A 27,500-nucleotide genomic window follows, 5' to 3' on the forward strand; every position below is an offset into this window, starting at 1 on the left:
CGCGGTATTACGTATTGCTAACATCTCAATGGCTGATGAGGGTAGAATCAGGGGAGTATCTGAAACAGTTTTGTATGAGTTGAAAACGTCTCGAAGATGTTACGACCAAAAATCAGTGCTGTGATGACTCCTATGATAGGAATGATCTTGGCCAGCTTGACGAAATTAGAGAGATTGAAGTGACTATTGGAGAGATTTATATAAAAAAACCTAACTTAGGTGAAAAATAGGGGAATTGATTTGTGTAATGTATAACCATATCAGTGAGTTGTGATACCTACGTGATCGCATATTTATCTGGTATTTTAGATCGCCATTGCTAATAATTGTGAACGATGTTGAAAATACTGCTTGTAAGAGGTTTCGATGTAGATCGTACGCAGTTGTGGTAAGTAGGTTAGAAAAACTGATGGTGATTGTAAGAAGATGCAACATAAAGCACCCCTCCTTGGGAGGATCTGTTGCAGTTCTGTTATTATCACTGGTAATGACATTGAGAGCATAGTGGAAACATTTTGTGATGTCATAGCCAACATTACACGTAATTTTAAGATGCTGAAAGTTTATCACCTGCTTACTATGTATACAATGCTTACGTGGTGACTACCCATTGAGTTTTGTATGTGCAAGAAAAACAAAGTATACCGATGTCTTACAGGATTTTGCAAAAACTGCATATATTCCTAATCAGTAAAAGCAATGTATCCTTATTAGGCCAATATGCTATCCTATGATAGAATAGGGTTTCTCTGTCTCTTTCATAACTTTATCATATGTGGACTGTGTGGAGTGTGTTTCTTTGTAAAAATAAAAGAATGACATTACAAACTCCTAATGTGTCTTCACTCTTTGTGTTTTAAATGAATCATGGAGAAGGTTATGCACAAAATATTCTATGATCCGTCCAACCCAGGAGGTTAGAGGTGTACAGAGGCTCCGTGATTCCGTCACAAGAATGTACCGGCTTGTCTCCAACTATCCCCAGTTAAAAAAGTTTCTGCTGAGGCAGATGCAATACAACTCGCACCCTGCATGTGAACACTTTAAGAAACAGAGTGATTGTTAATGGTATCGATAAGCAATTTCAGGCCGATTTGGTCGATATGTCTCGAATATTCAACGGGAAAACGAGTAATGGGTATTTATTGACATAGTATTGATGTGGTTTCTTTTAAATATGCCTGGGTAATAATGTCTTAAAACAAAATCGGGGGCCTAGCGTGACAAGTGCCTTTAAGGAAATATTGGAACAAGGACGCGATACCCCAGAAGAAGCTTCAAACAGACTCTGAAAAGAATTTTATAATAAGGTTTTTCAAAATTGATGATACAATATAAAATTCACCCATTTTTTCCACATCGAATCGAAACAAAAGCAAGTGTTACGTTGAGCCGTTTCATTGTGGGACTTTCAAAACCAGGAATGTGGGAGATATTTAACGGTTGTTAACTTCAAGCCGCTTATATTGAGGGTAGTTCTAAGATATGGTTGTTGCTTATAACTCTGCATACCATAGGTCAATAAAAATGGCTCCGTCTGCAATGTGTAAAGACAATGAGAAAACTATCTTTAACACTCTGTACAAACTCGAAACCACATTGGAACAGTGCTGTTTAAATTCTCAGATGGGGGACACCGTTGGGATATCAGCACAAGAGGCGTTTTCGCGAAAGGATTTACAACAGACGTTTCCAGATGAGTTTTTACAATATCAAACGTATGAGGTGAGAACTCCTCTCATTTATATACTGAAAGAGACAATAGTGGGGAGCCCGGTGACGGGTAGCACCTTTACTGTAAGCCGAAGTTACAGTCTGTAATTGTAGACAAAACAAAAGTGTTTAAAATTGAGAAAGTGCTGGCCTCGAAAAGCAAAACAGGACGTAAAAGCTTGGTGCAACTTGTGAAATGGTTGGGATGGCCTCGAAATTCAATTCATGGCTCTCTGAAAGAGACATAAGTTGATGGCAAGGATAAAAAGCCTGTACCAGTCTTGGCAATATTAGTGTCATTACCGTGTTTTGTTAGTGAAAAGGTATTGGAGCTATGAATAAGAACGGTTTTTGTTAATTGCTTGCCTAGTAATGCCTCGGCCAATTAGTTTTATCCAAATGGACAAGATTTGGCAAATTCAGAACAAAACTGGCTGACCACTCATATTACACAAGAGCCGTGTATGAAGTTGGTCTTATTGAAATTCAATCCCCAGGGTCTGGAATAGTTTCACTCGAGAATGATGCCAAGGTTGATTTTAATTCGACCACCAAAACGAAAATGTTCAACAAGCTAAGGCTAACAGCGTTGGTTCTTATAATACGATCGACAGCATTGTTAAAGAATATAATGATGAATGCTGCTAACCCAACCCTAGCCCGCCTAACTTCGCGATACGCACAATCCTATAATCACTAATAAGATTCTTTCAACGGAGGGGAGACGGTTGGAATATTGTGTTTAAGGGAGTCTGGCAAAGCTTAGGTTCATTCCAGACTCTGTGTTCGAAATTCACATTGGCCCCTCTTTACAAATGTGCAGCTCCACACTTGACAACATTCATGGGGGTCGTTATAATATATTATTTATAGTGACATTGTGGACTACCAGCTAGTGGTGATAGTCAGTACCACACCCTACTCCGTTGTTATAAATATCTCTGATGAAGGAGCAAACGTATGCCCACTCTAAGTTACGATACAGTCCCTCACTACACATCGTTATACGCTTTCGGGTATTACTGATATTCCAAATAGAACTACTGACGATTTCCAGAACCCAACACATCCCTTTCACAACTGGAAAGTAATTGTCAAACTACATTTTAGACCTGTGAAACAGCATTGAAAAATGATGAGGAAAGCGTACACATCCGATGATGGAAGATATATGCACTATATTACATGAATCAAGCTGGGTGGAGAGTTGCTTCGGGATTCATAGGCTCCTAACACACAATACGGATACATGGATTAGGGGATATTCGAAATTTATTGAATGGCTGTCCCCCCAAAAAGGGGGTTTACTATAGCCAAACCCTCATCTGAAAAACAGCGAGCAAGTGGTTTTATTGGTGATGTTAGGACTAATGTGTCGTGGAATGCCGTGGCATCCAGACAACAAGGGGAAATGGGCCCAATGGTGTACAGGACGCAAAGCATTAAAAGCACCCCACCAGGATGTGGGAACGGATTGTTGAACAAAAGCATAAAAAACACCACCCCACCAAAAACGGAAGGATTGTCAAAGAAGGTTAAATCGGGCATAGGGAGCTCCGAACCCGGCTCTCTGGCCCTTGATACAAAGACATATTTTAATTTTACAGAATCAATCCTATGGTTTTATTCATAATCAGTCCGGAAGAGTGTGTAGAAGACAGAATTGGATCTGTTTACAGTAAAGTGCAACCACAAACATCTACCGAAAAATCAACATTTGTAGTAGAAACTCCCCGACAGCCGTCTTAACGGACCCCGGTCCTATTGAATTTTCATTTCGGCTAACGAGAGGATTATCTGAGACCTTAACGATTCATACTTGTATACACGTGTAAGGATTACAAACCCTGATGGACATTGTTGTTGCTAACGTAGCTGAGTGTGGTTTATAAACTATCCTGGATGCAGTCTTTTTCACAAGTAGATATTATAATGTTGGGTGATAGACTGATCACACAGTGGCTTCAAATACTTAACCTTATAGGCCCTTATGAATGTCGCTTCTGAATTCATGGAGAGGGACACGTGGTTATTTCGCTAATTTAGCACAGGGCTATTTGTAAGGACACAGCTGGCAAATGGATGAGACATCTATCACGAGGCGAATAATGAGGGGTTGGCACAAAGGGAGTGAATACACATCGAAAAAGCATATTGTGGAATTATTAGCACCAGTACATGCAGATTTTTTTTTCAAGAAACTATTAAGCTAATTGGTGTTGACATGTCTTTGAAATTCATCCGTTCAAAAGACGACTCTTGTACTCAATGACCCTTGGGAATGTCCATCCTTTGAAATAATGTCTGCTAGTCTATTTGTCAAGAAAATAATAAACAGTTGCAACTAACCTTAAGACTAGCTCATAGTCGTGGCCACAGCATACTACTAACGAAAATATTATATTGACAGAGTATCTCTTAAAAACTTCTCAATACCTACAGGCACAAATGTTTGCAACCAAGAAAACCTGTTCATAGGGACAGATTCCTAAATTTGTCGTCATAGCTTTTCCATTAGATAGGAAGCATACACAGGGATCGTATGCCCGTCAGAACCCCTTTAATTTGGAAACTATAATACAGAATTTATTAGCCTTTATGCAGATGGACAGCCCTCACCCAGCCCGTCCTTTTCAGCCCTTTTTTCCAAAGAGGACAATATGTACGGGAATATTAACTGATTGCCAGATACGGACTACATGTTTGGTTTATCAACAAACACAACGCACAAAGACCGCGCACTAGCCAAGTACCAGAGAGGGAAAGCTTTATTTTGTTTTAATTTGGAACCCGACGGTGGGGGTCAGGAAACGTTTCCACTGATTAAGAACGGCAACGTTCGCTTGGAAGCAAGGTTTAGAAACCTTCCGAGGACTGTGACCCCTATCTGCTATTCCGTTTTTTGATTCTGTAATCGAAATATCTAACAGAAGGCAAGTCCTATTGATCATTACTAAAGATAATATGATAGAACTCACTAGCGTACTCAGAAAAGAATGAATAGAGACACAAATTTCTTAGGAGTAATGCCATGTGATCATCTCCCCAAAACCGTGGTTTGTAAATTGCCCAGCTATTAGTGGTTGTAAATACACAACCCAGTAATATGCCCGTGAACACTGGCTAGGTATTTACATTGCAGAGAACAAGCATGGTTTGTTCTTCTTGATAGCTTTGACATCCACCTACCTTTTTTTCCTCAGGAAATTAGCAATTCTCCCTTTAAAAAACAGTGTGAGATGTGCCATTCAGCAAAACAAGTTCAAAATAATATTCTACAACATGTGGACAGCACCTGTGTTTTCTTTTTATGTCACATTCAGAAAAAGATTCCTTATACAAAAGTATTGAGCATGTATGGAGCCAATCTTGTATGCAACCGATACAATGGTTAGTCATTTTGTTAGCAGAATACATCCAGATGTGTGTCATGATCAGAAATTTAAATGTGTACAATGTTCATACGCCACCTATAGGTAAAAAAATTGTGTAAAAAATGGTGTAATGATGTTTTTTTTCAAAAAAATAAAGAATGTGGAATATACATGTCTTACGATGTCTCAATTTTTGCATTCCTTTTTATTTTTTTAAAAACAAATTATACAGGAAAAAATGCATTCAATAGATAAAATTAATGTAAAACATTCATTTAATGTCACAGGTTTACATACAACACAGCATTTTCATATGCCTGAAGAAATTACCCACTCCAATGGAAAAAAAAAAAATTTAATAAAAAATATAAAATGTATGTCACAAGTTAACATACAACACAGCATTTTCACATAGTTGAATAAAGAAAAAACACCTGAATAGAAAAAATAATAATAAAAACAGATTTAAAATAAAAATAAATTTATGTAAAACATTCATTTACTGTCACCAGTTTACATACAACACTGACTTTTCGCGATAGTTGAATAAAGAAAACACACCTCAATAGAAAACACATCTCAATAGAAAAATAATAATAAAAATAGGTTTAAAAAGTAAAATATAAAAAATTAGTGTAATAATAAAAAAATAATAAAAAATAGGTTTAAAAAAGTAGAATATAAAAAAATTAGTGTAATAATAGAAAGATTAAAAAACTAGCCCAACGAAGTCTTAGTAATGGCTGGTGTAATACTTAAAGGTTCTAGGAGTACTAGTACTTGCCGTAGAATCAGATGCCGTTTGTGTATTAAATACAGGGGCCATTCTTAATGCTCTAGGAGTGCGGGGATCGTTAAAGCCATCATAGGCGTTTGTGTATTACTTCCAGATGATGTATCTGTTTTTAAAAGCCTCAATAGAACGGTGCTGTACTTCTGTGTTTGGGATTACGGATATTAGCACATATTTAAGCTAGCTAACGTTTTTTAAAATATGTTCCACCCTTTGGTCTAGAGCGGGTCTGCAACATTATTATGGGCTGTGACACTTTTCAGCAGATCATACAGATGACTACCTGGCACATTCTTATTTCCAACAACTATTTCCCCCTTTGATCTGTCCAAGATATCTGGTCATGTGTCGGGATAATGAAGCCAATATGTATTCCGATTCCTTTGTTTCTTATAGGCATATGTTTCAACACTTCTGTTTTTACATATATTTTCTTCTTCATCTTTGAATCCTTTGAATCAACTTCAGGCATTGATAATGTAATCACACGCTTCTCGTTCACCCTGTTTTATCATGACCAGGTACCTCTGTAGAATACTTGAATATCTTTTAGCTTTTTCATATACATCAATGTCCTGCTGTTTCAATATATCACCTATGGCTCGGTCCAATTCACTTTGGTACAGACTGTCGCGAGATACATTTGAGGAGTCCGCATGTTTGAGGATTCTGTAATGCTGCTAATTGATTTTGTGGAACCAAAACATTTTCTGAGTGTGTTCCATCTCAACTCCTGTTGATAAGACTTGCTATGAATGGGATAGCAGCCCCCAGTAGAGAGCAGTAGAAAACCTCCTGTTTGATTGATTGTCTTTTTTTTTAAATGTTTAACTTTATCAGCTATCAGTCTAATAACTTTCTTCTTTTTTAACAGCTTGTACTGAATATTAGACAACGGTATGTGACCTTTGTAAGACATTCAAAGATATTTCACAAAGGGCATTAATAAAGTCTGGACTAGCGTTGCTCACAATGACACCTCGCCTCGGGTGATGCCTTATGTAGCATGTCTAACAATGTAAAATCCTCTCCATTCGGGTTTGACATTATTACACCTTTTTCTAGGAACGTATACAACCTGCTGTGGGGATATCAGAGCGGTTCTGAGTCTTAAAATATCGGGGTTGTGGTTTTATAATCTATCAATAGATAGCCAAAGGTGTAACTAGTTGCATCGTTAAAAGCCTCTAAAAATATTTACTATTACCGGGGAACATTTGACGTACAGTAAGCTTATCTGATGTTGATCTCTAGCATTTTTGAAAATAATCATATAGTTTGTATTCAAACTGATTGTACAATTAGCTTTACCTTGAATAAACAGATTCTGCACTAGATATATACAACTAAGACGTCTATGATGGACATACTGTGTGAAAACTTTTGAACTTCCAAATTATCACTGGCTTGATTCATTAAATCGTCTATAATGAGCAAATTATTCTTTTTTTTTTGAATAAAAGAGGGAGAAACACAACGAAACGAGAGGCGTTTTCGAAAATTATTAACATTTTTAAGATAAGTAAAGTCCAGAATGAATTGATTACAATATTATGATTTTTTTGTGAAATAACGCATCGACATGTTTTCAATAATGTCTTTGACAAAGTATGTTTTTCCACAATTAGAGGGACCACTGATAACAAGGCTGAAAGGGTGTGAAGCCTACCATCAAATCCTGAAACATCCCTAGTAGCCATAAGGTACAGTTGTATAGTCTTGGAGCACCGTCGTTTATTGTAAACGACCTGTACTTCTCCTGGTGAGTGTGTCGTTTTTGAGATGGAACTGTTTTTGTCGCGTGTTATTGTGAAGGCCGTTGTGGTCAGATGGTTAGGAGGCTCGCGCGGCGCTTGGTCACAAAGGATTGAACAAGCCCAATTAACGATTCATGTGTAACCACTTTGGCATTTGTGGCATTGAGGGTTACACCTTTGCATTTAACCTGTGTATTTCGCGGTCCCATAAGCATAGCATTTAGGACCCCCGGAAACTAAACTCAGTTATATAATCTCGTAGGAGCCCCACAGACTTGGCGCCATTTAGTTCATCCGTTAAATCGCCAAGGTAAGGACCTAGAGGTGGGATCCACTCACCGTCTCTGCTTGTGAACAGAATGCTGTCAGTGTCAACATATAAAATACGTTCCTGCAGTTTATCCAACAAATCATATAGCTCCATGCGAAAGCATAGGCTGTGGTCATGGCCCTTATAAAAACATTCACATCTTTTACTCTGGATGCGACCCCCTCTGTGTATCGCCATTGGACAATCGCTACTTCTGGTGAGATGAATGAGAACCGGCGAACATCAAAAGTGTCGCTGAACATGAGCTGTGAGGCGGGATGGTTCGGTTATGAGCTCAGCAGTAGTCATGTTGCTAGCACGCATGGCAAAATTTGCCCCAAAGACTATTCAGAAGCAATTTATTTGTATGCCTGACAGCTTTGTTAAAACATATCTTGGTCGGATCAAGACGAATGCCTTCGTGTGCATAATAGTCATCTATGTACTTTTGTTTTTCGTCTCTCCGTTTTGATATGCCCAGGGTATCCTGAAGCTTCTTGCTTTACGTTTAAGAAATGTTTTAACATAGGCTTTAAAAGCTGATAGTTTTTTCTGGGAAATGCCAAACTTCAGCAATGGAAACAATCTTATACCCTTTCTCTATGGCTTTCTGTAATTCAAATGTCACCCAAACGCCAGACAACAACCTCTTATCGGAGTGTGCATGGTGTTGTTTGATTCATCTCAACAGCACCGCCGCCCATATGGGGGAACATCAGTTTACCGTTACAGTGGTAGGGCAACACAGGGTGATACAGGCCTCTGGTGACTACTGTACATTTCACAATGCCAAAGTATTTGTTTATGTCATCAAAATCCTTGTGTATTATTTGGGGGTGTCCTATTGGATAATCTCTTTTAGACTGAACAGTTGGGTACAAACTTGTGAAATCATAGTATCTGATCTTTTCATCATTTTCTACCTTGTGGTACAGTTTCATTGCGGTTGCCGGGCCTCCAAAGAGGGATTCTCGCGGATTGAGACGCCCTGGCTTTTCATATGTTAACATGAACTCCTTAACGTCTGGGTCATTGTCCACAGCCTGTCTCCAATCACATTCCCACATCACCACAACTTTCAGCTGATGCTTATTTTTTAGAGCAGACACTCTGTTATGGAACTCCGATAGCAGTTCACCCTGTGTTTTTTTTTTGTTTTTGGTGAGAGGATTGATTTCACCTGACGCATAGCACTTATCACAGCCGTGAAAGAAGCAGCCATTAAATTCATAACACGTGTGTGTGTCTTCACAATAGCCATCTACAAAGAACTGACCAAATGACTTTTCACCTCTGTTCAGAGCGTGCTGTATGTCAAGGCCCTCTCTGTCTGAAACATACTCAAGCCACTGTATTGAAACATCAGAACATGTCTTGTTTTGCCTAAGGTAGGCCCCTTCGTATGTCAGAGCAACAGAATCTTTGGGGAGGAACAACGTTTTAAATACACCCATACATGAGGAGGCCAATGTAGCGTATGCGCAAACGGGTTTAGGCCTGTGCACTCGTGGAAGGCCTCTCTGTATATTTTGCATGCTTTAATCAAAACCGTTACATCGTTAACACAATAGCTGAGCAGCTCTTTTCGAAGTCAAAAGGTGTGTCGCGGACCGTAACGCATTCACTCCATGAGAACGCTTTTTCTTAGAGGCGTCACTCATAGCATCATAACCATATAGAGCTGGTGCAGGATACGGACCAATATAATTCTCATTCTCTCGCTTGTTAAATTCGTGTGGGAAGAAGCCTTTGAGAAGATCGGAGAACCCCATGGCTGCCGGTGTTTTAGATAGAGCCATAGGGATAAAACTGAACGAATCGATCCAACGCTGATTGAAAGTAGAATCGATCATCAGAAGCACCCTAGAACCGCGCATAGTAATAGTTGGACAAAGTTTCTGACTCACCAGATACTCTAAAACTATATAACTGTCAAAACCTGATGCATTGTGTGCTATAAAAGTATAGCCTCTGTATTTCTCCTGTCTGTAGTTCTTAATGAATGATGCGACACAGTTTGTTGTTTCGTAGCAGTTTTTTTGACCGTCCATATCCATAACGCATACAAAATTAGCTTCATGGCGCCCACATTGATAACGTGTTTCGAAATCGTAAAAGATATACTTATCACTACTTTCTTTGCGTTCGACGGGTTGTATATAGCAAGAGTGCGTAGTAGCCCCTAAAGGCTCTCTACAATGTAGGCATTTAGGTTTTTTACAGCTGTGTGGATTTTTCGACACACGATATGTTGCGTGACAGGACTCGCAATATTTGATTTTATTGCAGGGTATAAGCCCGTGTTTCACGTCGGGTTTTTTATGGTTTTCAAAACACTGTTGCGATTTGCATATGCGTTTACAGCCTGTGCATTTAATGGTCTTGTCAGGTATACAATCAGTGTAACACACATTACAAAGCCAACTACAAAGGTGCCCCAGAGGGTTCTGGTAGGTCTTGTAACACCCATCGCAAACGTACGACGCCCCAAAAAAAGCCGTTTTATTTACGATGAGATAATAATGTTCGTCATGCAAATACAACCATGCTGTTTTCACATCTGGTTGGTCGTGCGTTTTGAAGATCGTGGGTTTTTTACATCCGGCTACATGATGGAATATCACAATTTTCATTTTCAAATGTTTCTGAAATCTGTCAACATCAGAGAACGAAACCTTATGTGTGTAGTCAAAACCCAAATCACTATGCAGATGCTTAGCATAATTCATCTTCTCATCATGCGACCACCTGCTATTTACATAATGTGCCAGGCAGAGAGAAAAGCAGAGATTGTCGTTACCAGCGTTATTCTTGGGGTTATACAAAGCATTACCTTTTTCTGACAATATTTGATCGTAACCAATGCTTCCTAGTTTTCGACGTCTCCCGACACCCCCTCCCGACATATTGCGCGCTATTGTCACAATTAATTCTAAAGAGTCATCGGTCAGTGAATTATCGTTACTCTGCATTGCTTGTGCGACTTGCTCCAGAAATGTGTCTGTGTTATAGCCATCGCCTGAGTTCAACATTGTTTGGATAGGGACATCTACGGCTGGCCCCTTAACTCACCATTTTAAAACGCTGTCCTGTGTTGCATTGCCCAAAGCCCTCGCTATTAAATCTGTTAAGGTGCTATACACCCTTTCAGGAACACTACCGATATCAGTCAAATCAATATTTCGCGGAGTTCGACATCTTGACGAAATTCAGCAGCATTAAAAAGGGTATCTGTCTGGATGCTATTTCGGATGTTACCTTAAAGCAGCACTGCAGCACACCACCCTGAGGATTTTCTGTGGGTGATGGAGGGGTACTATAAGCGCTTGTGGACGGTTGGGGACCGGTCTGTTCATCTGTACAGGATCGTTTTGACGGCTGAACACTCGGAAAACATGCAGGTCTCTTATTACTCTGATCTATGTCTGGGGGGTCTGTATTTGATGATTGTGTAGCGTCTGTATTGGACGGTGTATTGCTGGAATACACATCTGAAGGACCATTATGTGACAACTGTTCAGGGGACGGACTATCTAATTCTTGTGTTTTCTCACTGGTGCTTTCACTAGCGCTAGCACTAGGCATAGATTGGGCCCAGGCTTCGAATATTTTGGCATGTATAGCACACAAACGTGCAAAATCCTGAGGATTGCTTACTGCTCTTGTGTAATCGTCCTCGCATGGCCATTCTAGTTCCTCGTCACTACTATCGTCACACACACCTAAGGGTTCAGATTTTTTTGGTTTTTTGGGTGGCGGTGGCATTTTCTTTTTAATTTTTTTTAAATTTTTTTATATTGTACACAGACTATAGCCTGTTTTTTTTACTGTGGGGGCATATTCATAGTCTTTTTAAGGCATACTATCATAGGTACAAATCCAGGTATTGAGAGAGCTGACCTGATTGGCCAGCGTGGTGCCAAAACCTGTGACCAAATCAACCAAATGCGTGTTAGCTCTGACCTGGCTGGCCAGCGTTGTTCCGAAGTCTGTGACCAAACCAGTCAATTGTGTGTTAGCTGTTTGCAAGACATCTAATTTATTCATAAGAGCATCGTTTTGTTTTCGTAATTCGGCTAATTCTGATTGTATTTGTTTATAATTGCCATCTGACGCAGGTTGTTGAGGTGTAGTGTTGACACAATACTCAAAAAGCTCTTCACCCTGAAGCAATGTCACCTGCTCAGGACCTCCTAGTGCCCCACAGTGTTCAAACTGGTTGTAAGTATTATAATTAGGCACTGCTTGCTTATCAAGGAATGGAACGTTAACCTCTAATACATTTACAGGATTGGTTACTGATGTATTCCCCCTGTTACACTTTTTATCTGACACCGTTATGACAGAGGTGTGTGGTATACAGCTGACATGGTCGGATCCTTCCTCTGTGCTATAGATACAGTTAAAGAGGTATGCACCTACATTATATTCAGGGAACACCTGCAAAGATGCCTGACTCGATTGATGGGCTGTAAGTGGTGTCTCTGCTATTCCGGCGTCTTCAGACCCTTCTGCTGTAGCTAGCCGATTTGGTTGAGGGGGTGTAGGAGCTGCGCTGTTAGTGTCCGTGTCTTCAGACCCTTCTCCGGCTTCTACGGCATGGATTGTCTAGAGGTATAACAACATATTTTTCTGGTTAAATAAAGACACGCGCGCACACACACACACACACACACACACACACACACACACACAACACACACGCACACACAACACAGACACACACCCACACACCTCATCAGATGTCTTTTGTAAAGGGGTGTCCTTTTGTCCCCTCTCAATGGAGTCACTCGTGGGGTGGCAGGGCTTTGGTGTACTATGTGTGAAATCACACTTAGACGACAACAAATGCAAGGACTCTAAGTCTTCGGTCGTCGTTACTTGCTAAAACAAAAGAAATGCCTTTTTAACAATATATACATTTTATTTAAAAAGCTTTTATAACACTATGTAAATATATTCTGCTAGATACAAAAGGGTTTCTCACCTCTGCAACTGTGTTAGGATCATAAGATACAGTGGCCGGGTAAGATGAGACCGGAACAAAGGAATGGTTGCGTCTTTTGGGCGGGAAGCCTTTCTGGTATGGCTCAGGCTGTAATAAGCATTAGATTAGAAATTTTTTTTTTTTTTTTTTTTTTTTTTTAAATACAACACTCTATTTTCATGTTTTTCTTTTCAATTCACCTCAATAGATCTCTTCTTAGATCCCTTCTTAGGCTTGTGTAGACATCCGTTTCTGCTCCATGGGGGTGGCTGTGTGAAATCGTCCTCAGGCGTCAAATACAATGAAACTAAGTCTTCCGTAGCCTTTAGTTGCTAAAACAAAGGAAAGGGCTTTTTTAACAACATATACATTTTATTTAAAAAGCTTTTATAACACATGTAAATATATTCTGCTAGATACAAAAGGGTTTCTCACCTCTGCAACTGTGTTAGGATCATAAGATACAGTGGCCGGGTAAGATGAAACCGGAACAAAGGAATGGTTGCGTCTTTTGGGCGGGAAGCCTTTCTGGTATGGCTCAGGCTGTAATAAGCATTAGATTAGATGCATTAGATTATTTTTTTTTATACAACACAGCATTTTACCGTTTTTCTTTTCAACTCACCTCAATAAATTGCTTCTTATGCTTACGATGGTGAACGTTTTTAGGGGTAGCAGCTTTCACAGAGAGGTTTAGAGAAGCACCGGCGCTTTTTTAATCATGGTTGATTTCAGCCCTATGTGCTATCGAGTAGCCATCACCCTTACGGATCCTTTGTTCAGGAACGGATTGTCTAGACACAGAATATATATATATATTAGAGGACTAGAAACACGGTGATAAATTAAATAGTAATAAATATTACAGCCTGAAAGAGATAAATAGCCCCATAAATACCTGTTTCCAACGTTCTTATTCCTTATTAGAAGGACCTTTTGTTTTATGTTCTGGTGTGTTGGGGTCTGTAGGATCGGGCTACACAGCTCTTTTAAAAAACAAAAAACAAAAAATTAATGAAAACACAGTACTAAATCAATTAATGCTGTAGTGTATAATATATTTATAGGTTTTTACCTTGTGGTATAAGTGTTTCATCAACTAACACAGCCACATTGTCCCAGCTCTTTGTAAAATCACCTAATGACGCAAACTGCATTACACAAAAAAAAACTTTTTAGTCACAAATGACTGAATGAATTAAACACCTTACAATAAGCTTTTTTTTAAATTTACTCACCAAACGCAGCCATTTCTGTAGAAACGAATCCTCTTTTCTTCAGAGGTATTTGTTGAGGAAGCCTGAGAAAACGAGGGAAAATTTTTAGCTAGCACCTTAGCTAAAAACTGCAGGTGAAAATGAGCAGTCAGCCTTGAAAACAAGGGGGTTTTTAAACACCACAAACCACCCCCTTTATGACGATTTAACACCCCCAACAATAGACCTCACATTTACAAGCTAACCACTGGGCTAACACGTGTTTTTTACTATCGTCATATGGTACACCACACCCGACACGAACACACGGTCAAAGTTTTAGCTAATTCATGAATGACTGAATGAATTAAATATCTTTGAACATCCTTAAACACAAGAGGTGCTTTTAAATTTACTTACCACTAGTAGGTATTGCTGAAAAAACGAAACACCTGCGTTGCTTTCACCAAGAAGAATTAAAAAGTGAAACTCCAGAGGGTTTTTTTTTGATGAGGAAAAACGTGGTAGCTATCTAGCTAGCTACCAGACTAGCTAGAAAACAACTAAAAAGAGACAGCTAGCATGAAACAAGGGTTTTTAAACAGTGCACTGCTGAAAAAAGGATCCTCTTTTTTTTTTTCTCACAAAAAAAACTCACCGGTATTGATTGTGGAAAAACGTGGTAGTAAGCTAGCTAGCTAGCAGAAAAGCTAAAAAGTGTGCAGACCCCCCCAGGTAGTACGACAGAGTGACCTCATTCGAAGCGGGTGTGAGAGGCCGCCTCAGCTCAAGGCCACAAGACCCTCGTTGCAGGGAGGCGTACGACCGCGACACCGAAGTCATCACATCCGCTAGATGCACTACCATATTCGGCCACTAGATGGCGCTCGCGGGGTGCCGACGTTCGACCGCGACGTCATCACATCCGCTAGATGCGTGCGCAGCTTCGACGATTAGATGCACTAACATATTCAGCCACTAGATGGCGATCGCGAGTAACGACGTGCGGCCGCGCCGTCATCACGCACGCTCATATCATCAGTTGGCATGGCAGGTTTGCGTGTGCGTGTGAGATGACGTCACACATGCACGCGCAAAACCGCCATCTTTATACTCACGGCGCCTCAGCTCAAGGCCACAAGACCCTCGTTGCAGGAGTACGAGTCACCGCGGCAAACCGAAGTCATCACATCCGCTAGATGCACTACCATATTCGGCCACTAGATGGCGCTCGCGGGGTGCCGACGTTCGACCGCGACGTCATCACATCCGCTGACGCGCGGCGCGCGCTTCGATTAGATGCACTAACATATTCAGCCACTAGATGGCGATCGCGAGTAACGACGTGCGCGGCCGCGTCATCAGCCCACGCTCATATCATCAGTTGGCATGGCAGGTTTGCGTGTGCGTGTGAGATGACGTCACACATGCACGCAAACCGCCATCTTTATACTACTATTGTTATTGTCATCATAGTTGTACCCACTGGCTCTATTCTGTATGTTAGTTATGCATGCTAAATTGTTATTGTTCTATATTCAACCTGCACAGAACCAATTCCTTTATGGCAGCAACTAACAATTATTTTCATTATCAGTTAATTTATTAGCCCAAGTCAAAGATGTTGTCTTGTTGTGTGCGGCCAGTAGTTCAAACCCAAACAGATATACCTTATTTACCATTACATTTAAGAAACTATAAAAATAATAATAATAATAATAATAATAATAATAATAATAATAATAATAATAATAATAATAATAATAATAATAATAATAATAATATTCATGTTTGCGGAGCTTTAACCTGTGAAGTTTTGCCATTTTTGGTTTAAAAATTAAAAGTTGATTATCAAAATTGTTGCTGTTATTACTGTTCATGTAGTTAGTCCATCAATTGATCAATTGACTTGTGTCAGCACCAAAATAAAAGTTTGACATAAGATGATTTTAATTTCTGAATTCTGATTGTGTTAAAAAGGCAAGAGTGCACTGTTCTTCTTTACTGTGCTGTTTCATATTGTACATATGACCTTTTGTATTTGTAACATTTGCACAGCAAAATTACTATAAAGGAAAGGAAAGAAACATAACTGTAATATGTAAATAGTCTGCATTTATATAGCGCTTTTTTAGTCTTAATGACTACTCAAAGCACTTTTCCACATTACAGGCACCATTTACTCACACATACTCACCAAAGCACACAAAGCTGCCATACAAGGTGCCACTTACTCATCAAATAAACATTCACACACCCACGGCGCAGCATCGGGAGCAATTTGGGGTTTGGTGTCTTGCCCGACACTTCAAGGGATCGAACCACCGACCCTTTCATTTGGTAGATGACGCTCTACCACCTGAGCCACAGCCGCCCCAATATTCTCCTGATTGTGCTGATTTAAGTTCAATAATATTGACAATGGCTCTGTTCCATTGCGGTGTCCCAGTAAGCCACAATAATCCTAAGATATCTGAAAATACTGCAGATATTGTTCATGTTATTAGATGCACCTGTTATGCTATGAAAAAGGCAATTACAGGAGAAAAAGATTAAGTTCTATTTGTTGCTATTTGTTACTTTCCACTTCTTCACAGTAATTATACTAAATACTCAAAATAAAAGATCACCATCAAAACTTGACACCTCATGTAGGATCTTTACTGAAATTAAAATGCAGGAGCACATTTAGGATGTCCCTTTTTCTTTTGTTTCTTTCCTCCTTATTTTCCATCCACTGACATCCATTAATTTACCAACTCCCCCCTTCTCTCGGTATCCCCCCCTCCTCTGTCTGTCACTTGGTGGATAGGATATATAACTGCATTAGACTACATGACAGTGTGTCGGCCCAAATCATTTCTCTATGTTTGCACGCAGTAGACATTGGGAGTGCATGGAGAGGGAGCCCTCCATTCATCATCATCATACACACGCACACACACACATGCATCGACACCCTCCGCCTCCCTCCCCCCTGCACACACACATTTATCATCATCATAAACAGCTCAGATGCTAACACCATCAATCCCATTCACTTCCCCTCCACTTAACCACCACTAACTAACTGAGAAGAGGAGCAGGAGGAGCAGGAGGAGAGGGGAAATAGAGAGGAGAACATATATATCGAAATTGGCTTATATCTCGAACGATTAACTAAAAAAAGTATTGCAGTACAGAAATGCCAAAGATATTTAAAGTAATTTAGAAACAGTATTGCGGACAATTTTATTTTTCAACTGTAAAATGTACTGTTCAGAACAGTTCTTAGTCACAGGTCAGCGATGCTAGCGCCTCTGTGAGGCTTTATTTAGGCCCAGTGGTGCTTCATGGTGCGAAATGCTAAGGTCAGTATACTAACATGCTCACATGCTGCTAACACTGTTGATGTCAAGCAGGTATAATGTTCATGTTCTTGTAATGATCACCCAAGTTATTAAAAGTCATCGTGAGGGGGAATATCCATCCAAGAGTTCGGGAGGGACATTTCATACATTTTTCACTCAAAAACAGAAATGTTAACCTCATGATGTCGCTAGAGGAAAGATCAGAGGATCACCAAAGTCATTAGGATACATACATCCTCTGGGGAGCAAGAAAGTCAGTACAAAACTGAGATATTTCAGTCTGGACCAAAGTAGTGAAACAACCGACCGACATTGCCATTCTTTAGAGCAATGGATCCCTCACATTTCAGGGATCCTTATCAAAAACGTTTGTTTGTGTTACATGTTAAAAAAATGACTATCAGCAAATTCATTGTTGTCCTTTTTTTAAATTTCTCAAATATAAAATGTGGTCACCCTCTGGTTTTACTTGAAAATCAAAACAAATCAAGGAGAACAGAAATGGGAGAAGAAATGGAGATGATGAGAAGAAAGGAAAATACAATGTGGTTACTTATCAACAGAGACTTATATTTCTGTCCTCTTCACTTAATATTTGCCTCTTCCCCTCCCTCCCTACTTGTGTTTCTCTCTCACACTTCCCATCTCTACTCCAGCCTCCTCTGTCCCTCTCCACCTCCTCTCTCCTGTCTCAGTGTAGTAAAGTTTTCCTCAGTGTTTGACGCGACAGCGAGGCATTAGTGCAGACGGGCTACTCATCCGCTCAGGGTCAGTGCACAGGGCAAGGAGGAGAGGGAGGAAGAGATGGACTCTCTACAGCCCAACTTAGAGGGGGCAGACAGGGCCAGATCCTCTGTGTGTGTGTGTGTGTGTGTGTGTGTGTGTGTGTGTGTGTGTGTGTGTTTCTGTGTCTGTGCATGCAGTGTATCTGTGCATATGTATGCCAGTTGTGTTGATGTATCTGTTCTCCACAGCTTTGCCGTAGAGGTCAACCAACAAGTACAAGTCTCCTCTGTGCTCACTTGCAGCTACATGAACACACATCCTTTGCCTCCCTTTCTCTTTGACTGTCTCTCTTTCTTACTCTTCCCCACCAAAAAGCCATCAGAGCAACATGTCTATATGTCAAACCTGGAGGTAATCGAGGGTGTACAGTTTGTCCCTCTGCAGTCGAGTAGACTAGGTGAAGTCCTGGGTAAAACGAAAATGCCCTACAGATTTGGAAAGGCCTCAGAAACGAAGATTGAATGTGTAAATGCTGCTCTACAGTGTGTGTCCAGAGCATCAACACGTCAGGGGTGAAATACCATTGCGTCAATGCGTCAACACACGGATGTCTGATCCCCTAGAGGGAGCTCTATTTTGAGGGAAAAGACAGGCAAGGAAATGCATGCATAATATTAAGGTGCGTGTGTGTGTGTGTGTGTGTGTATGTGTGTGTGTGTGTGTGTGTGTGTGTGTGTGTGTGTGTGTGTGTGTGTGTGTGTGTGTGTGTGTGTGAATATTAATGTCTTTTTGCATGCATAAGCAGAAATGGAAATTCTCTCTCTCTCTCTCTCTCTCTCTCTCTCTCTCTCTCTCTCTCTCTCTCTCTCTCTCTTGAGCAGGTAATATTCCTCAGTGGTTTCAAAGGGCAAAAAAGAGCCCATTCCCAGATATCCCAAATTCCCAGCACTATGATTCCCCTCATTATAGATGGGAACGTCGAAGCCTTGTCCAAGTGCTCCCAGGTCTACTCTTAATTAACCACTGCCTCTCCCAGTGCACCTAAATGGAGTCAGAGGAAGAGACGGGGCTCTCACTTTTCCTCTATCCTTCCACCTTTCTTTTCTTCCTTTCCTCTGGGCTTCTCACCTCTCCTGAGATCCAAAGCTCTGATCTCTTTAAACAGGTTCAATCACTTAGAATCCATGTAGCTGCTGAGGTAGACTTAAAAGGCATTTGGCTTAGTGTGTCTGGAATATGAATTACTGTTTTTCGTCTATGTAATACTAAGCTCAGACCTGTGCACTATAGGCTTGATTTACTATGAAGTCATTTTCTCTTGCATTTAGTAATAATAAAAAAAACATCATATAAACAGATAGATAAATAAATAGATAGATAAAATATTGTTTTCCTAAATTTCTAAATGCTCTAAATTTGCATCTTATAATTGTAAGCCTCATTGAGGAGGCTTGCGATTTTCTGTTCTCACCCAATATCTGACTTCTTTTCACAATTAGTAATTTGCTAAATGAAGCTTATTGTATTGTTGGATTCATTGTAGTGTATGGTAATATGCTAAAATGATGAAAAAAATGATGAAAAAAAAATATTTTGACTTTTTGGGTCTCTCTGTGACCACTTAGAATGCACACTAGGTAATTAGCTTTAGTCACAAAGCAGTGTATGCACATTCAGGTTTGTTGCCAAAATGGCAAAACAATATAAAGAAAAAGGCATGTGCACACTGGAAGTCCAGTTATATCAGCTTAGCTGATGATGAAATGTAGAAACGTTTTAAATCTTATTAGTGTATGCCTTTTTTCTTGATACAATTCAATTTAGTTTTTAATCAGGTAACAAAAAGTCTTTTCAGTTATTAGTTGGATGTCTTTCTTACCTGGAACGAGTGAATAGGACTGTGGACCTGACATGCTGGCTCCTAACTCTGCTCCTGTTCCAGGATTGGCCAAACTGTTCTTCATCTCGTCCAGTCCACCAGCTAGTGAGGCCATGGCTGAATAATCTGACGTCTGAGTAGAGACAGGAAGTGGAGAAAGAATAAAACAGAAGAAAAAGAACATTATATTTCCAGAATATACTGTAGTACTGGTGCTGGATGTTGCTCACAGCTGTGATCAATCAGTTTGTTATATCCTGCAATATTTCCAACATGCTGCCCCTTTCTCATAGTCTCATAGCAAAGAAGCTTTAGTATGAGAACACACACGCACACACCTACAGTTGAGTTTATTGATCTGTTTACAAAGACAGATTTACTATACAACCATGTCCAACAGTCTATAACCACAGGATCAGCTTGTTCTTTCTCCTCATCTCTCTCTCTCTCTCTCTCTCTCTCTCTCTCTCTCTCTCTCTCACCTCCACACACACACACACACACACACACACACACACACACACACACACACACACACACACACACACACACACACACATCATACACATTGTATACACACACAGTGGTATTACATAGACCATGGCTAGCACTAAGCCTTTTGTCTCCCCAGATACCAACAACAATAAGAACTGTGATCATCTCAACACACATGTGAGCGGTCTCCCAGTGCACTGAACACACACGCATGCGCACGCACACACACACACACACACACACACACATCGTTGTTCTTGTTGTTCTTGTTGTTGTCTAGTTGTATGTTTTTTATTCTCTGTGCAAGCTCTCAGTAACTTACATATAATGCATGTTTAGTTTTGTGAATATTAATGTTTGTTTTTTTTACATATTATCATTTGGTTTGTCATTTAGAGGAGGTGACCCTGATGAAATGATTTACAATTATAACTGCTTCATACAAATTATTCCTTTTGATTGCATCTCTCAAAATGTTTATTTCCTTACTCTGAGTACCAAACTAAACCTCTTCTGATTGTACGTGTGCCAAAAACTACTGTTGTGCTGATTTGAATGCAAAGTAAACGAGTACAAATAACATATCTATTGTCTAAAATATAAATTGTGACCTTTGGGTTAACCAAGATCATGCAGACAGAATTTTGAAGCAGCCTCTATAACAACCTGGTTAAGCATTCTCTCTCACTCTCCCAAAATGCAGACAGATAGCTGGATAATGAAAACTGTCCGCTCACCTGTGTCTGACCTGCACACCAAGCCATGACCCATCCATCTTCATCTCTCTGCCAGATCTGTGTGTGTTTGTGTGTGTGTATGTGGTGATTTAGAGTGATGGTATTGACACTGATGACCAACTATATATAGATTAACCACCAATTCTCAGGGCCGCTACGCTCATGATGGGCAAATGACCTGCCTGCTGAATGTGTTGTGTGTAGTGTGTGTGTGTGTGTGTGTGTGTATGTGTGTGTGTTTTTTTTAGAGGTGAAAGCTGTTAAATGCAAAACGTAAGCAATTTAATTACCTCAATTTGTCAAATGTAGTAACAAAGAGGCAAAAAGAACACAAAAAAGCGTTGATTGGTAGACTGTGCAAGACTTTTTGAGCTTGGTATTCTTCAGACAGCACCAAGGCCTTCATACTAACCTGTTTCTAGAAACAGGAAAAATGAGGCAATGACATAACTACAGTCACAGCCAAACAGCTGTTAATACAAAACAAAAGTGGGACGGCCACACTAGAGGTGTAAAGTGTAACTCACTTTGCTCAATCGAATTGTTGGGTTCAGTTAGCTTACAGATTTGTAGTTAGTGACAATTTACCACTTCGCTTTTCTCTAATTAAGTGTTCACAAAATAAATGTGATGTACTTCTGCAATGGCTACAACCTACTTTGTGAACATATAAAATGTCTTACTTTTCTGCATGAAATGGATCCCCTCCTCTTTATGTGTTACTACTGACAGTGTGTGTGTGTTTGCGTGCGTGCGTGCGTGCGTGCGTGCATGCATGTGTGTGTGTGTGTGTGTGTGTGTACACTAATGACAGCAATCAGAATTTCCTTTAGGTGATGAGGTGAGAGTTTTGCACTGACCCTTTTAATACCTCTGCATCTGTGTGTGTGTGTGTGTGTGTGTGTGTGTGTGTGTGTGTGTGTGTGTGTGTGTGTGTGTGTGTGTGTGTGTGTGTGTGTGTGTGTGTGTGTGTGAGCTGTAAGTGTAGGCGTGTGTTTGTGCTCACTGACCTCTTAAACACCCCTGTGCTCGTCAACACACAACACAACCACTGGACTGTGACCTGCCAAATAAGAGCTTACTCAGTACACTACACACACATCTCTCTCTCTCTCTCTCTCTCTCTCTCTCTCTCTCTCTCTCCCTCTCTTTCCCTTTCTTTTTCTCTTTCTCTCTCTCTCTCCTTCTCTTTACACTTCAGACACATTTTTAAACCGTCTTTTCTCTCTTTTCACCCCCCACCCACCCACACACACACACACACACACACACACACACATCACACCTGTACTTTTTTTTCACCCAATCATACATGCTATCCCTGCACCCCCTCCTCCTTCTCTTGGCCGCTCTCTGTCTTATTATAATGGTGTCTAATGTGTCCATGTATCCATGTAGATGGGGGCCAGGCAGCAGCAGCAGCAGCACAGAAGAAGGGGTCTGCCGTGGTAATTGGCCATGATGAAGTTTGGCCAGTGGGGTGACAGGCCCGCTAAGGAAGATGGATCATTCTCATTCTGCCCCGTAAATGTTGTCAATTCCACCGTTCATACAGTGCCATCAGCCCTCATCAAAGAGGAGGGACACAGCTGCGGAGGGGCTGGGGTTTGAGGGGTGGTGGTAGTAAAGGTGGGGGAGTTGTACAGGGCAGGATTGAGGGTTACAAGAAAAGATGGCAGGGGGAGCTGGACCTGGGGCAGGAAGTCATAGGCAGAAAGAAGGATGAGAAGAGGTAGTTGGGAAAGAGATGACAGAGAGAAATGGATGCATGTAAGACATGAGGAAAGGAGGAAAGATGGGAACTGTTAAATAAAATAATGGAAAAGAGAAACTAATGTGGAAAGAAACAAAGAAAGCATGGTTCTTTTGGGAAACTGAAATGAAAAGACCATGTTTGGACCAACATTAGCTCTGTGTGAAAGAAATGCAGCTGCCAGATTCATTTTAATGAGACTCCTGTGTTGACACAGAGCTCCAACAAAAAAAAATGCAGCAGTATAAAAGTTTAACCTTGCTAAACTTTTTTTCTGCAACGCAATGCAACATCATGTTGTTTGATATTCGTTCTACATAAAGAATTCTCAAACTACTGTATGGTTCTCTCTCTAGTGAGCTGTGAAGGGATTTTCCAAATAAAATTTAATTTTAGTAACTTAAAGCTACATTGTGTAAGAATTTCTCCCATCTAGCGGTGACATTGTATATGACAACCAACTGAATATTACTTTCTAGCCCCTCCCATTCCAATCGCGTTTTAACTGCTACGGTGGCCGAACCCAAAATTAGCTCTTAGTATCTCCATCGTTTACACGCAGCTGTTCTAGCGTCCATGCGTCCATGATTAGTTACAAGCTAAACTGTGATGGCAAGATAGTAAAAAGGGATGAAAATGAATGGTTTAAAGCATTGCAGCCGTGGCTCCAAACGGTAACTATTAGGAAGAAAAGTGCGGATCAGGAGGAGAATATTTCAAGCAGCCCTGATGAAACTGAAATGGACAACAGAGAACCAAGCGCAAGTGCTAGTGGCTACTTAAGCTGCACCAGTAAAATCTCCACAGCCCTTGCTAGCAGCAAAACAGTAAGGAGATACGACTCATGTTACCTTACATTTGGATTCAGTAGGAGTGGGCTGCAGTGTGTGGTATGTCTACAGCTAGACAAGACTATTACTATTTAGACAATTTGCTTGTTGTGCTGAGTTGTGTGGAAGAGTTTAAGTGCCAGTTCTAGTGCTACCCCTTTGTACAGCGTGGATGTGGCTAACACCAGTCAACAATAAATGGGGCGACAACTGTGAGCTAGTTCAGGCAGCCAACTCGAGCTGCACTGCGTACACTCGTGACATGCCTCACCCCCCGTATCATTTACCAAACACACGCCCTCAATTTGGCGGTCTATTTAAGCTGCACAATTTCCCCATCTCTGCCTTGTCACTGCTGCTGCTGGCCTACACCTGTATCACTGCCCGCTGTTAACCCCACCACAACCCCAGCATCCACCTGCAGGCTCCAGCCAGGGGGAAGCTACTTTATCATCACTCCCCAATAGCTCATGTAAACCCATACTGTGGGGAGGAATGAGGTTGGAGTCGGGCCGCCAAACACAATGTCCTGCTGTTATAATAAACATTTCAAACGTGAGTTGTCCCACTGAAATAATCTTTTTAGGAATAAACCTGCCTCCTGCATGAACTGTCTGTTGCTAAATAGGGTAGGCCTACGCTACTGTATTTTAATGTCGGCCATAATGGTGGTACTTGGGGAGCCTAATATTTTCTGGGGTGGTACGCAATGCAAAAAGTTTGAAAACTACTGGCAGGCTTAGAGGCCAGGAATAGATGATGATGTAAGTAGCAGATTTGTATTGCATGCTCTATAGCCCAAAATCCATTCACATTATACAACATGATATTTTATTTTAACTACTAAAAACTAAACTGTGTTGAACAACGTGTGCTAGCCGATGTATTGTTCCAAGATTTACAATACATAAATACATCTCTCCTACTGGAGTGTGCTTTATTATATTTCCTTTCAGTCTCTCTCTGTTCCCGTTTATAAGAATGTCTCTATTAACAAAAAGGTGCTAAGTTAACAGGTTACATCCTAATAATGGAAAATTACTACATATCTGAATAGTCCTTCAACATTACAGGATGTGGCTGCCTACTAAGTTTGTTTCTTCTCACTCCCTCACTTACACACAGCAGGTTGGTCTACTCACTCAGATCTGGGAAGGTAATGGTTTGGTCCAAATTTCACATCAATAACAGATGAGCCCTAATCGGCCCTCTGACACACACACACACACACACACACACACACACACACACACACACACACACACACACACACACACACACACACACACACACACACACACACACACACACACACACACTGGCCCTGTTGTTGGCTTGCACCATTTGCATAATAGTATTTCACTTTTTCTCCATTCCCCAAATAGCTCCCTATTTCTCCATCTCTCTCTCTCTCTCTCTTTCCCTCTTTCTCTCCCCACATTGTCTTGTGTACTCCTGATGGAAAAAGGCTTGACTATAAACAAATACAATTCCCTCAGAGGCCCACAAACTGAGACAGGGATTGTGGGGAAGGAATTCATCTGCGCTCAAACTGAGCGTGGCAGCAGTGGGGAGGGTATTCATTTCCAGGCGAGCCAGATATACCTCAACTCTGGGCATAGGCTTCAAAAGTTCATACATTATGAATGACAAATTGGGCTAACATTTGTATGAATTATTTATTGATTTTAATTTTGAAATGTAAAATTATTGTATTGGTGGCTAATGCCTATTCTCTACAGAGTAATGATTACATACCAATGACAAAGAACAGAAAGATTAAGGCTGTTGATATTCTCTGTTTCTCTTATTTTAAAAAGTGAAAACAACAATGAATTGATCATACTAACAACTATTGTCTGTAATGCCAAAGTCTGACAGAACGCAAAGCAAATTTTAAGGGCGTATTGTATACAAAGTCAATGGAAAGATGCAAATGGGAAGGATTAGACCGAACTTCTCAGTGCCATAGTGCTCCATTGTTGTTCAAAAAATATTAAAACACAACAATAAGACACAACGTCACTGGGTGACATGTTGCAGTGAACATGTATTTTGAGTAAATCCTACATTAATCATCTTGCTATAGGGAATACTCACTAGAATACAAAATGTGTATTCATCCGGGGATAAAAATAGTCCCCAACAGATTATTTGATGATAATGATTTATTTACTCCTAGTGTGCATTATGAGTCTGTCAGCCTCTTTTGACCAGTTTAACTATTTCCATCCTTCAGAAAAGATCACCTATGACCTCTGCTTCGTTTTAAGCTTTTTCGATGGAGGAATGACAAGGACTTGCTCTTTTTCTTTCTCTATCCCAGTGTAGGCAGACTGGTTGGTGCTGGGGTGGGCATTTGGACCCGGGGCAGTATGGATGGGTGGGGGCTCCATCAGCCCAGCTGATTTATCAACTGGGTAATAAGAAGTGATTGAAGGGAAATTCAAATGAACTCTCTCCGACAGGCACACATGCAGACACACACATACAAGCATGCACACACAAATTAATAGTGGGGCTTAATAGACTACAGGGAGAGGGGGAACAAGAGCAGGAGAGGGAGATGAGATAAAAGGATGGCTTGTTAGGGAGGAAAGATAAAGAAAAGGTCTGAGACAAACAGGATAGAAGAGTAACTACTGGTGACAGATAAAATAAGATTTGCTTATGAGGAACGTGAGCAATTTTACTTTTTATCTATTTAAGTGGGATGAAGAAATAATGAATGAGGCTCGTGTTTCAGTGCAAGAAAGCTCAAAGATAATGAGAAGGTTGAAATAACCTCTGAAATTACAATATATTAGTATACCATTATAATATGGTGTTGGTACCTGAAACTTGCACCTCTGTTTCTCTCTTACTTGCTTGCCCTCCGTCAGTTTCTATTATATTCACAAATACACACTAACTCACACTCAACAACCCCACCATCAACAGCAGGGCCAAGTATATATCAGGCATCTTTTAGGAATGTCAGTCACAAGAATGTCAGTCAAAACACAGTGTGACCCTCCTTGACCATAACCTCACCAGCACCGCCTCAAACACACACACACACACACACACACACACACACACACACACACACACACACACACACACACACACACACACACACACACACACACACACACACACACACACACACACACACATCACACTCCTCAGCCCACATACTAAAGAGGCTGAGCTGTGGCTGTCAGTGTTAAGGGTATGACTGTCAATCATTCTCTCTGGGAAATGCAGGCAAGTGAAAAGTGGGGGTGGTCGACCAGACAGGATGAGAGAAGGAGTGGAGGTAGAGGGACAGATAGCGATGTAGATTTGTGTGTGTGTGAGAAAGAGAGTGTATGTGTGTGTGCACCTCTTTGTAATCACAATGCAGCATCCTAAAGCCAGTTTGACCCCAGGGTGACCCGCAGTTTAAAGCTCCTCTGCGCCCCTATGCCTGACCCCCAGTGGCTTGACCAGGGCTCAAAGAGGACACTGATCTATGAATCATGGGTATTATAGTCTTGAGTCGTAGTCTATAGAGGTACTAGAGCCAATCCCTGTCGACCTCTCGCCCTATGCCACTCCAGTCCTCATGTCGGTCAG

At 40.7% G+C, this 27,500-nt stretch overlaps 1 protein-coding gene and 3 long non-coding RNA genes across 8 annotated transcripts in view; all 4 read right to left on the bottom strand.

Moving 5' to 3' along the window:
• Positions 1-27,500, bottom strand: part of pax5 (paired box 5) — an 83,043-nt gene that overhangs the window by 22,758 nt on the left and 32,785 nt on the right. For all 5 annotated transcript variants that reach the window (XM_039802012.1, XM_039802022.1, XM_039802024.1 and 2 more), the window contains one exon: positions 20,086-20,218. In XM_039802012.1, coding sequence (XP_039657946.1) covers positions 20,086-20,218 — 133 coding nt within the window. The remainder of the gene's footprint in view (positions 1-20,085; positions 20,219-27,500) is intronic.
• LOC120559960 lies at positions 12,514-13,639 on the bottom strand. Its single transcript, XR_005639393.1, has 6 exons — positions 13,560-13,639; positions 13,370-13,477; positions 13,135-13,266; positions 12,935-13,042; positions 12,682-12,831; positions 12,514-12,555 (listed from the first exon to the last, which is right to left on the bottom strand). It is a non-coding gene; the product is annotated as an uncharacterized LOC120559960 (long non-coding RNA).
• LOC120559965 lies at positions 13,653-14,056 on the bottom strand. Its single transcript, XR_005639395.1, has 3 exons — positions 14,010-14,056; positions 13,833-13,920; positions 13,653-13,728 (listed from the first exon to the last, which is right to left on the bottom strand). It is a non-coding gene; the product is annotated as an uncharacterized LOC120559965 (long non-coding RNA).
• Positions 14,052-14,639, bottom strand: LOC120559970. The gene is made up of 3 exons (XR_005639396.1): positions 14,551-14,639; positions 14,173-14,234; positions 14,052-14,085 (listed from the first exon to the last, which is right to left on the bottom strand). It is a non-coding gene; the product is annotated as an uncharacterized LOC120559970 (long non-coding RNA).

Source organism: Perca fluviatilis, chromosome 1 (assembly GCF_010015445.1).
Source record: "Perca fluviatilis chromosome 1, GENO_Pfluv_1.0, whole genome shotgun sequence".
In the NCBI taxonomy this organism is placed as follows: domain Eukaryota; kingdom Metazoa; phylum Chordata; class Actinopteri; order Perciformes; family Percidae; genus Perca; species Perca fluviatilis.